General features: G+C 38.0%; 1 protein-coding gene across 11 annotated transcripts in view; it reads left to right on the forward strand.

The window, feature by feature from the left end:
- Window positions 1-13,302, forward strand: part of DGKB (diacylglycerol kinase beta) — a 385,269-nt gene that overhangs the window by 171,392 nt on the left and 200,575 nt on the right. For all 11 annotated transcript variants that reach the window (XM_075419231.1, XM_075419232.1, XM_075419230.1 and 8 more), the window contains 2 exons: window positions 601-690; window positions 3,172-3,332. In XM_075419231.1, coding sequence (XP_075275346.1) covers window positions 601-690; window positions 3,172-3,332 — 251 coding nt within the window. The remainder of the gene's footprint in view (window positions 1-600; window positions 691-3,171; window positions 3,333-13,302) is intronic.

The raw sequence follows: 13,302 nt of genomic DNA on the forward strand, positions 1-13,302 counted from the left end.
AAAACTGAAAAGAGAAATGGATAATAACAAGATGTCCCTGCCACATCCATTGGATATATGAACTCCTGCTGAGAATTGCTGATAATTGTGCATAATTCTATGAACAAAAAAGCTAATCATTTAGTTATTCAAGTATCACTTTTAAACTAGACATGCTACTTATTCCAATTAAATGGGGAATTTGGCAAGTTACAGATTTGAAATATTTTACCTGGGCGATATCTGCCCCCCTTCCAGCTTTCAGAAAGGCTGTATTTCTTGACAAGGGTTTTCCCACTGGATTTTGAACAGAGATCCTTTGACTTGAATTACTAGAAAAGTACCGATAAAGATACTGTAAATTATCATATCTGTGGGCTACAAAAATCCTTGTGATAACAATCAAGTAAGTTAGGATTAAGGATTGGATATTGACTGGGGAAGGGGCTGCGTAAGGGAGTGGCTTGGTGAAATGCTTGTTGCTGAGCAGGCAGCATCATCTCATATACAAAAAGTGTATCACTGTCTTTTACTGAAAGAAAACCTAACACAGTTACTATATCAGTACCATACAATTAGATTTTTTTTTCCTTAGTTATGTTTTTCCTTCTTTATTCACAGAGAAAGCGAACTTGATTAAGCATCCTCCAGTTGCTATCTTGCCCCTTGGGACTGGCAATGATTTAGCAAGGTGTCTGAGATGGGGAGGAGGTAAAGACAAATTAAAATACACTGCATTATATAATTAAATAGAAAAAAAACACTTTTGCTTCCAAGTCTGCTCTCAACATTTGGATTTCTTTTTTATGATGTATGTAATGAACTGTTATCAGCTTTCCTTTTTTTTGGAATTAGTTGCCTATAAATGTTATACAAACGATTCTATAGTTATTAAACACTGTAATCACTCTTTATACCTTGCTTGTAGCTTCTGCTGACACCAAAAAGGCTCTAAGGTGCAAAGAGAGTAGTATATAGCTGTTTGGTTGGCTTTTTACCATCTATATTGCAGTTATTTCTTTGATCAATACCTTATAAAGGGAGTATACTTAAATGGATTTTAATTGAGGCTGTTCTGAAAGGGTTACTGAAAACAGCTAATAATGGGTTTGGAGTGGTTTCATCTATTTTAATATTCATAAATATTAAATGAAAAATGTGTCTCGGCCTCAGACTAGTTCCTTTGATCCACTCCCTTCTCTTCTCCTACAGAGAGTTCCAGACAGTAAGTGCTGTGGTGCTATTTATCAGGAAATGAGAAGGCAAAGAATGCTGAAAGGAGAGCATGTGTAAAGTCAAACCTTTAACACCATTTGCATCCTTTCCTGTATGTATGGAGCCTTACTCTCAGCTCCTCCAATAACTTATTTCCATTCAGGATTTGCATGACAGGATAACTTGAAGGAGACACAAAGAAAGTCTTAGGCAAGACTCAGTCTCTGGTGAAAGCATGTCAGTTTATGGTCATTTCAGTTAAGATGTGTATTTGGAACTTGGCTATTTTTTTGGAACTTCTCAGCCTTTGTAGAGATTTCTGCCTTCTTCTGTCTAATCATAGCAAGTTTCCTTTCCAAAAGTCTGCCTTATTACCAGATAGCCTTTAGCAAATTCACAGTAGTTTCCATGCTAAGAACTTCTTTGTTAACCGTAATGTTCTGTCAGATCATTTGAGGGTCTGCTTTATTTTCTCTGTCGTGACTGGTGATTGTTTATTCATATAGACTTAGGAAAGAAAATAAGAAAAACCAACCCAAAACCCAAGCAAATCAGCCTTGCTTCACCTTCTGAACAGTTCATAGGGTAGAGTCATAGAATAAGTCAGGCTGGAAGGGGTCACAGGAAGTCACTAGTCCAATCTCATTCTCTAAGCAGGGTCAGCTATGAGGGCATTTGATTACATTGGTCAGGACCTGCCCTTCCATTCACTTCTATTTATCTACCTTCCATTCAGAGTGGTTCCTCTAGACTAATGTGGAAAACGACAGTATGAAAATATTCTGGCTTTCATCATTCTTTGCCCAGTTGCTTTGTGGTAGACAATGCTGTAACACAGATTTTCTGGACCTTCTGTAGATGGGAGAGGAGACAGGGCTACCAGAAACTAAACTGCAGAGGAGTGATCTCGAGGATGCAAACAGATGGAATTGTGCATGCTGTTGTTAAGTGGTGGTTAACTAACAAAAACATACTATACAACCATGAAGAAATAAGTCAGCAGTGGGTTTTGAGCAGGAACTCTTTGAATCGCTTTGCTTGATAAAACTGTTAATGACCCAGGAAGTACATACTGCTTGAATATGAAAATTTGTTTCTGATTTGAAGAAGGATTGAATCCACAGATCTGAATTATCTATTACAAAGTCATTTGGTCTGAGTAGTATCCAGAGCTGATAATGTCCCTTAGTAAAAGCCCCACACTTATTATGTGTGCACATACATGTACTGTATGTTATTTACACACCCCTGAGTATACACAAGTTCTCTACTGAGTTGAGCATATGGTGTAGTGAACTACTGCTACTAGTGAATTACCTAAAGACATGTGAGTGCTTCTTGACAAGTAAGAGTAAGATCTCTCTACAGAGCAGGCTGAGGCTCATAAGTAAGTTGTTGAAAGATGGAAAATGTCAGTTCTGCTGAGAAGTCGTAAGGTATGGATTTCAAATTTTGGATTTGTTATGCTAAACCCCACTGAAACAGTCAAGAAAAAATAGTACACACCTTTTAACTTTCCACTCTTTTGTCAGACTTTATTCAGACAAATCTATTGTATGTCTTTTTTCCATAAATTTTGAAATCAAAGGACTTTAAATACTGAGATGAACTTCATAGCAAGAACACTGTGCAAAGTATAACCTTAGCTTTTTCTATAGCTGCTTATAATCATTTGGAAAATTCAAGGGCTTAGCAAGTTTTGAAGGTCGAAGTATTTTCTCCAGTATGAATCTGATACCCAGTGAAATCTGTAGAATTAATCTAAGTTTACATCTATTTAGTGGAATGCAGAAATCAGCTTTGTATTTGTACTCCTTTTAATGACAGATGCTGGACAATTGTCAATAGTTCAAACACAATCCTACTTTTCAGGTGTTATATGTATAATTGTCATTTTTCCAGTCATCTAGAAAGAGAAAGAAAATGGAATGAAACTTTAATATGTTTGATTAAATAACCATTTTCATGTTTTGCTAGGTTATGAAGGTGAGAATTTGATGAAGATCTTGAAAGACATTGAGAACAGCTCAGAGATTTTGCTGGACAGGTGGAAATTTGAAGTCATACCCAACGATAAAGATGAGAAAGGAGACCCAGTGCCTTACAACATCATCAATAACTACTTTTCTATTGGTGTGGTAAGACTTATGTTTATCATTAAGTGATTTCCTTTTTCTGTGTTGAATAAATATTTGCATTGCATGTCTTCAGGTGAAGAATTGTTGGCTACAGATCATTTATAATGTTATTTTGCCAGTGAAATGAATACATGGATGACTGACAGCAATTTACATAAATTTACTTGCACACATTCAAACCAGAATTATTTTTCAGGACCTTCTACCTTCCCATCTATAAAAAAGATATTTGTGTTGTTCCTAATGGTTTATGAGCAGCCATAGCACTAAATTTAGATTTGTCATTATGAAAGTCCTATAAAAATATAAGGGAAAACTAACCACTTAATAAGACCTCTAAGTAACCTTTTCCGTTAGTATTCATGTAATCAGAATTGTTTAAAAGAACGGTGGCATTCTTTATTTCTTCAGGACAGTTTTAAATAATAGAATAATAACATAACACCCCCACACACATACACACACACACACACACGCAGGTATCTTCGTGGTTCTGTCTTATGGGGCTATTCACAGTTAGAATGAATTATGAAGAAAAAGGGGTTTAAGAAGCTCTTCGTGTCCTAGGAACTGCATCTCTGGCTTGTGCTTCTTTATGGTTTCCTGTTATATCTGCTGTCCACGCTGCAGGGGAATTAGGCATGTCTGGTCTGACTCTTCAGTCTTTTGCTTTGGATATGGTTTCAAACACAAGCAGATGGGGGACTGTGATGAGGTCCAAATTTCACAGACTGAATAGTTCATAAATGAGGTTTTTAACTCGGACACAAATGAAGGCGAATTAACTTGGGAACATGCCCTCCAATAGGCAGCGCTAGCTATTCTGAAATCAGTTTGCTCCACATACATTACATAAATGTGTATATTATTTTTTAATAAAAAAAATCAAAATCCACTTTTACAGGGTATCTAATTCTGTCTTTTAATGGGAAGTAGAACATACAACATTGTAAATCCACGGAAATTTAAAGATGTGTGCTTAATGTGTTTGATCGCTGTGATTCAGTATTAACAAGGTTCTGCCCCAACTTTAAATGGTTGATGAAATTTTCACATATTTATTGAAATTCTGTGATTTTGATATAGTGCCTATCAGCAACATGCAGAGACAGTGTATTGCTTAAAATCATTCCTTCTCTTCCTGTACTGTCTAGTCCTAAATGCTGAAAAAACAATCAGGTGTCTCCAAGGTGAAGATATTTAAGTAAGAAGATGTTGCTGGGGGTTTTTTTGCTTGTATAGCAAGTGCAGAGAACAACTAGATGCAACAGAAATAACAGAAATTAGTACATAAAAGTACATAAATGCAAAGTATATGCACCAAAACTAGAGCAAAATTAAGTTCGTCAACAGGAGAGAAAGTGCAAATGAAAATGTTTGGTTACAGAACAACTCCATGATAACAGAAAGTGCCCAGCAGAGGGGGACGTATTCAGTGACTTTGTCAAAAGGGAATATCGATGCTAAAGCCTCACAGATGAAGAAAGAAAATAAATGTAGTTTATTAAGGAAGCAAGCAAGAAGTGTGAGGGAGGAGGGATGAGATTTTACACCTATATGTTAATACAGTGCAATTTAAATGGTTTCTAAAATGTAGAGTACCACCACATGTAAAGATACAGCACAGAAACAGGAAACTGAATGCCAAGTAGATAGTGGGACATCTGTGAATGTGCTAGGCTTCAAAGAATCCTTCAGCATTATGCAAGGGAAGAAAACAGAAACACATTCAAGAAAAAAAAAGATGAACTGAAATTATTCAGTGGCAAGATCACAATACTGTTAAGGACAATGTAAATTATTTGTAGAAAACTGCAGGAAAATAGCAGACTCTACTCTATACACCAGGCTCCATGGACAGCCAGAAGACTCAGTTTTCAGTTAAAAACTTTGAATTCATGAATTTGGTAACACTAAACTTATGATTCTTCACATAACAGAAATGTGAGCACCAAAAAATTATACCAGGAGTGGACAATACAGTATGGTGCATTGAGAAAAGCTTCTAAAATTGTAAAATCACATTTTTGAAGGAGTAAGATCTTCCAAGTTTGTCATACGTGGAAATATATAAAATGCCTTTTTCTCGTTTTTGTTGGTGTGAAAAAGACAAAGCAAATGGAGAAAATAAGAAATTATATTTTAGACTTGGTAAAATTGTGCAATTCATATATTAAATAGCATTCATAATAATTCTTAAAAATCCAGGAAAAATGTTTGTCTATGTAAATAGACAAAGTATTCAAACTTGGCTATAACTGAAGTAAACCTAATTTCGTAAAAGCAAAATAGTTTTCAGTACTTGGTGCCTAGTACAAACTTTGGCAAGTACTGAACTGGGAAAGCAACAATCTACCACTGTGTTACACACCAGTCCATTACTGCTGATACCCAAGAACATAACTGGAGTCAAGCCTGTAGCAAAAAAATACTAGTACCACCTACAGTGTTATAGTAAGAGAAACCAGAAGGATTTGTGTCATACATAATGTTATTCATAGAACCATAGAAAATCATTGAGTCATCAAGCCATTCCTCTCCATAAGGAGAGGCATCACTGGCACTTGCCTAATTCCTGATAGAAGTTTATCCAGTTTGTCTCTAGATATTCCCAATAACGGACATTTCCTTATTTGCTTGTGATGACCTACTGTATTACTTTGTTGTCCTTACTCTGAAATTTCTTTGTCATATCTAACCTGAATAGTCTGGGTGTAGCCTGGGCCCAGGTCATTTTGTCCTGTACAGAGTGGAGAAAGAAAACAAATTATTCCATTCCTGTTAAACTATTGCCTAGTAGAAGATCTGTCAGATCATCCCTTAGTCTTATGTTCTGTTGCCTTTCTATCTCCAATTTCTTCAGCCTTTCCTCATCGAAAATGTTTTCTAGACATCTGATGATACGCATTGCTTTTATCTGTGCTCAGATAAAAACTGAGAATTCAATCCAGTTAGTCCCTTTGGTCTGTATCTCTATGCAACCATAGTGCTCCCAAGTAGACACAATGCTGCATTTGGTGTCTTAGCAGCACTGAGTGGAAAAGAGGAATTAATTCATGTCTTGCAGAGCATACCTTTATGAAGAAAAATTAGCCTTCTTACTATTGACATGAATTTCTTTATTCTTATTTGACTTGTGATTCGTTGTTCATTTCAGATACTACTCTGAAGAATCACTACTTCATATCTCATTTGGGTTTTCCATAAGTGATTCTTCCTGCCTGCATGCAGAAACTTACACCCTCTCTTAATTTTCACTATTTCTCCAAGGCACTATGAAAACTAGTAGTAACCTACAACATACTGCACATTGTCTTATAGATTCATGCCAAATAATAAGCACAGTCTCTAATCTGATATGAATAGAACCTGCTGTATGAATTTTGTAACAGAATGGCAGAAATTATATTTGACAACAATCAATCTCAATGTATACTTAGAAAGGCCGGGGGAGTAAAATTCAATAAAACTGTGCTTGGCGTGGGACTCTTACTGCCTTAGGACCATAGTTCAGGTTGGAAGGGATCTCCGGACATCATTAGTCCAATCTCCTATTCTAAGCAGGACCAGCTATGAGAGCTGTGGATACAAGAACGCTGGGGTAGACAGTGTTCAAAACCTTGCTGAAGTTGAGCATGACATCCACTGCTCTCTCCTCACCTACAAATCTCACCTGTTTTATCATGGACATCAGTTTGAAGGCAGTGTACCCATTGGAAGGATAATGATGCACTAAGTCAAAAAGGAATGTTTTACAGTAGTGTGTGTATGTGAAAAGTTTGATTAGTGTGTTCAAGCCAAAAAGATTTCTTTTACTACAGCAGTCTCTGAGCTCTGATAAGTACATAAGTATATGTTCTATACTGCGTAGAAGTACAGGGGAAAAAAGTAAGAAACAAAGTGAGATGTAGTAGCTGAATGAGTATGTGCAATGTTCAACCTGAAGAAAACACAAAGCAGGGAAGAACCATACAAAGCATAAGCCAAGCTGTGTGTCACTTTCAAAGCAAGAGCTGGAAAACATCTAAGAGCAATGTAGAGTAAGATAAAGATTTTTCAAGTGTTCACATCCATCATTCTGTCAGGATGGCAAGATACCAGGAGAGGAGATCCATCTGCTTCCCAATAATATTGGAGTCACTGAAACAAACTAAATATCAAAGAAGAATGTGTATTAAAGCAGTCAAGTCATATTTGCTTTAAAAAACAGGAATAAAACTGAAAACACCCAACCAAAACAAAAAATTCCTCCTCAAGAATATAGTAGTAGGACCATGTGAAAATGGAAGCTTGTCTTGGAAGGTCACGGATTCAGTGAGCTAGACGAACATAACGGATTATATTAGAGGACAGATAAGCAGGCATGATAGGAACAGGAAACATCAGACCAACTGTCAGACAGTGGCAAGTACAATTACTGACATATTTTGGAGAAAGCAAAAAATAATTTTTCCCCATAATCTACTCAGCCTGCTTTAGTAGTCATACATTCATGCACTAGGTTGATATTATCACAGTGATCATCAAAGGCAGATTTCAGTAATGTTAGTATTGGTGTGTTATCACTGACTGTATTCTACACAGTGGACTTGCAATGCATTTTTGTAGTTGCTGCAGTAATGGAATTTCAGTCACGTCACATCATTTAGCTAACTTGCTGAGGTTATAAACTATTAGAGGGAGTGTGTGTGTGTAGACAGAGTGTGTCAGCTTGTGCATAATATTTGTCATGGTTAGCCTTTTCCCCATGGATCAAACAACATAACTTATGCTGCTTTCTTCAAGGACTCAGCTGCTTACCATTAATGATGGGTCAACATGTATATGTGGACAGTTACTTCACATAAGCTTGTGTACTGTAATACCCCTGCACATCTGGTTTCTTTTAGCCTAGCTAATTTCCATGTCACAGACCTGTATAAATGTCCTGGGTTCGGCCAGGACAGGGTTAATTTTCACCGGACTCCAGGAAGGGGCACAGCCGGGCGGGCTGACCCCACCTGGCCAAACAGAGCAGGGTATTCCGTACCATGTGCTGTCATGCTGGGTTCCGGTGGGGAGGAGCGGGGCGGCGGGAACTCACTCGCGGCTCGGGAGCGTGCAGCAGCTCTCTCTGCGGGCTGTTTTGTGTTGTGTATTCCTCTTATGTGTATCGTTGTTGTTCCTGTTCCCTTTCTTTGTTGTTCTGTTAAACTGCCCTTATCCCGACCCACCGGTTTCTGCCTGTTTCTTTCCATTCTCCTCCGCACCTCGGCGGGGGGAGGGGTGGCCGCATGGTGCTTTTGTTGACTCCGCAGCCAAACCAGAACAATAAAGAAAAGTGAAACTTCACTAATCTATTAAATATCATACTAACTTAGCATAGAGAAATATTCTCACAAAATTCAGTAATATCTCTTCAGTTCAATGCTTGAACTTAAAAAAAACACCCTAAAAAATGCCTCCAAAACCCCAACAAAAACCAAAACCAATCAACCAAAAAAACTCCCAAACTAAACTCCCAGATATTCACGACTGTATGTCAGCATTACTTTTAAGTGGCAAAAATAATAAGAAAAAAGTGGATATAGATTCGCCTAACAATAAACCCTATTTTTGCAAGGAATTGCTCACAAGTCACGTCTCACATCTTGCCAGGACCAAACAATTTTCACCAGTTAAACAGTAACAAGGCATAGATACAGATTGTTAATTACAAAATGTACCAGTGGAGGGGCATATATTCCATGAAATTCACAATAAATGTACCAAATTTGAGTACACGCAAAACAGATAAGCATGGAAGATGGTGAAATAGTTATTTGCTGAGTGAGACCTGAGCAGTAGGATGGGGAAGATGAATGACCAACAGACAGTACGGCAAACTGTTGCATAAAACCAAGAAACACAGAAAACAACTTCAGAGCAGTCGTCGTTACCTTGAGAAGGACTTGCATCTGCACTATCATCAAACCACATAACAGCATGGTCAAAAATTTCACATAATGCTAAGATGTGAAGAGACAATCCTTTTAAGCTTAGAGAAAAGTAGCTTAGTTGTTAAGCAATTTTAGTTAGATAATAATCAATTAAAATCGAGCGACTGTCATGGCTATGCATCTTTTATGGGGAAGTTATTAAAGAATGTTAAATATGTAGGGAAGTTACAATGCTTGTTTTTAGTGTTTCTCAAGTGATTGTCTCAAAAGTGAGACAAAATGGATACCTTAGTAAAAGCTTTCTCAAAGAATGCCTCATTAAATGTTCAGTTGTGACTGAACATTAGAAACACCAACTTTCACTAAATGCTTGGTTGAAAAGAGCGTGTGGAAGAGGGGAGAAGCCATCTTATATACTTAGGGGTAGGAAAAAAGGGAGCGAGAGCAACAAACCTCTGCTGCTTAGGCTTGCTGTGCTTTTTCTTCAAGGTGGGTACTCCGGAGAAATGAATTGGTGTTTGTCTCTACCTGGGCTTTCTTCTAATTTTTAGGAGGGGCAGGAGAACCACAGGAGATCTAGGAACAAGCCATAGACATGCAGGATGGAGACAGAGTTGTGCAGGCAAATTCACTGTGGAGATTTAGGATCTGAATTAGTTGATTAAAAGCTCAGGAATAATATCAGCTAGGCAAAGTCCATTCACTGATATGATTATACAGGATAGGAAGTTCACTCATACTCTTTTTTAAATCCTTTTTTGTAAATCGCTTCCACTAGGACTAGCCAATAAAAGTTTCTGGACATTTGGCCAAAATGTACTAATTTTCTAAGTCTTGGAGTAATAGCAGTGCTGCAACTGCCACACATTCATTGAAGATTAAAAAAAAACCCCAACCAAACAAAAATCCTAGAGAAATCAGGCAAGAATTATAATGGAGTCCTTTAAAAAAATCTCATTGCTATTTGATATCTCACAATGAACAATTCTTATTCCTAGAGATAGGTGAGTACTGCAGAGGCCCATCCTTGACTGGAACAAATAGCCGTAGGCCCAACCAAAGGCACAAAGGTGGCCAGCTGAGTATAAGCATCATTCTGCAGCAGCCAACTTTGCTAGACCCTGTTTTTTTACAATTATGCAAACAACTTGAAAATATGTTAAAAAAAATATTAATTGTACTCAGATAATGACTGACCTCAGAAAGACTAAAAATGCTTAAACCAAGCAATTTGTATATCTCCCATTGACTTCCTTTATAGATGCTCATAGCACTTTGGGTTGTTTTCCATCTTGTGGGTTGTAATGTTGAAAGAAATTATGAATGGATTTGGATTGCTGTTAAGATGAGAGTCCTAAGGTAGGTTTTGCAGAAGCAAGCATGATTTTGAATTTACTGTTCTGCCAGTTCATTAGAGATTAGCCTATATGGAGCCAAAATTAAGTTAACATGAATCAGTACTGAAAATCTTTTACCATAAACATTTTCTTCCTTTGTTTTTTTTTCTCTTTTTTTTACCTTGTAAATTAATCATAAATTTATCTCATGTTAATAGTAGATAAACTATTGACACTGTTTATTATTTGCATTTTTGTAACTGCATAGGGTATTACAGAGCATATGCTACTAAGCTGCTTGTAGCTCTGTAATTAGAGTGCTGAAGCATAATAAACTGAACTTGCACACATCTGCATTGTCTTTTAGTACAAGTTTGTATAGAAAGAAATATTACTGAGATAGATTTTAAGGCAAATTATACTAGCTTAATTGTGACACAATGCAACCTTCCCTATGTTAGAACAGTAAAGATACTGTTCTAAGATGAAAGCAGTTCTCATTGCTGTCAATGCAGTATTCAAGGTGTAAGAGTAAACCAAATGCTATAGTAATGATCAGTATTTACAGATAGCAGCTGTGAAGATTATACTAGTGATCACTGTATGTCCTGATTAAACAGAAATGTTCTGTATGAATGACTGATTAGGTAAGTCTCTGATTTTCATCTCAGTTTTGTTCCTCTTGGTTAAAATATGAGTTAGTTTAAACTAAGTCATGTAGCTGTTATGAAAAGAACATACGTATTCTGTCTGTTCACACTTAGTTGGATTGCCTAATGGTCTGTCCGGAAGAACTGCAAGGGATGCTATCCCTTAGGATAAGAAGCAGAGTCCCTTAGAGGCTTACGTTTTTTGTAGATCCAGAATTGCTTCTCCCTTGTCTAGGCTGATCAGCTGAGTGCGTGCTTTAGGTTTGAGCCTCCTTGGGATTTTGCTATTTGTGCTTTTCTGCATACATACCCAAAAGAGCCGTTGTCAACAGAATCAGACTGCTTAGGAAGCTTAAAGCTATAGCTAATCTTACTCAGACGATTTCATTTGCACAAGATCCTTATGGTATGGAAAACATCTTAATCTGTCAACTTGCTGAGACAGGATTTAAATAAGAATCTTCCAACATCCTTTCAGCTGAAACTTTGAATACATGTGCAAACACATACACAAGAACATATTGCAGGGAAAAAAGGAGTGGAATGCTCTAGGACAATAATTAAGACCGTAACCTGGAAGAGAACTGTGATATCCAGATTCTTGTTCCATCTGTTGTTTTTGTCCATTTGATTAACTTGTACATGGCAATTCAGGAACTTACACTACATGAATGACTGCTGGAAAGTTGGGCAGAGAGGAACCTGATGAGGTTCAACATAGGCAAATGCAGGGTCCTGCACCTGGCGGGGAACAACCCCATGCATCAGTACAGGCTTGGGGCGGACCTGCTGGAGAGCAGCTGTGCGGAGAGGGACCTGGGTGTCCTAGTGGATGACAGGTTAACCATGAGCCAGCAGTGTGCTCTGGCTGCCAAGAAGGCCAATGGCATTCTGGGATGCATCAAGAAGAGTGTGGCCAGCAGGTTGAGGGATGTTCTCCTTCCCCTCTACACTGCCCTAGTGAGGCCTCATCTGGAGTACTGTGTCCAGTTCTGGGCTCCCCAATTCAAGAAAGATGAAGAGCTACTGGAGAGAGTCCAGCGGAGGGCTACGAGGATGGTGAGGGGACTGGAGCATCTCTCTTACGAGGAGAGGCTGAGGGAGCTGGGCTTGTTCAGCCTGAAGAAGAGAAGGCTGAGAGGGGACCTTATAAATGCTTACAAATATCTGAAGGGTGGGTGTCAGGAGGATGGGGCCAAGCTCTTTTCAGTGGTGCCCAGTGACAGGACAAGGGGCAATGGGCACAAACTGAAGCACAGGAAGTTCCATCTGAATATGAGGAAGAATTTCTTCACTCTGAGGGTGACGGAGCACTGGAACAGGCTGCCCAGGGAGGTTGTGGAGTCTCCTTCTCTGGAGATATTGAAGACCCGCCTAGACAAGGTCCTGTGCAGCCTGCTGTAGGTGACCCTGCTTCGGCAGGAGGGCTGGACTAGATGACCCACAGAGGTCCCTTCCAACCCCTACCATTCTGTGATTCTGTGATCAATAGATACAGAATTTTAATGCCAAAACAGAACTTATGCAAGTGGAACACCTCAATCTTTCATTCAGACTTTACAACATGTAATAATTGATTTCGTAGCAATATGGTGATATTCTCACTTGAATGATCTACAACACTAATACTTTTTGAAAGTGTATTTAGTTAAAGCAATAAAGATATCTGAATGTGCTTGGAAATGTTCTGTAAGTTCTTTGAAAAACAAGTCAGTATTATATGCTGGTTTAAAAAAAATCAGTTATCAGGTAGAGGGGAAACTTCTTTAATACTAGTAAGTAGTGCTACAATCAGGATGTGTTCTTCACAAAATTATTATCAGAAAGTAGTAAAGGTCTACGACAAAGACAAGTGTGCTTTTATGACACCTAATATGTTACTATCTAAATGCACTATCAAATAGATATTTGCATGGTCATGATTTAATATCCTTCAGCCTTAACCAGTCACTAAGAGCCTCTTATTCTGCCAGTGGGGAAAAATATGACTGCTTAATTCTCATAATCATAAATTTGAACTTGTTATGCGTCTGCTTCCCCATGACTATACTCCAAATCATCAACC

This window comes from Opisthocomus hoazin, chromosome 4, assembly GCF_030867145.1.
Source record: "Opisthocomus hoazin isolate bOpiHoa1 chromosome 4, bOpiHoa1.hap1, whole genome shotgun sequence".
In the NCBI taxonomy this organism is placed as follows: Eukaryota; Metazoa; Chordata; class Aves; order Opisthocomiformes; family Opisthocomidae; genus Opisthocomus; species Opisthocomus hoazin.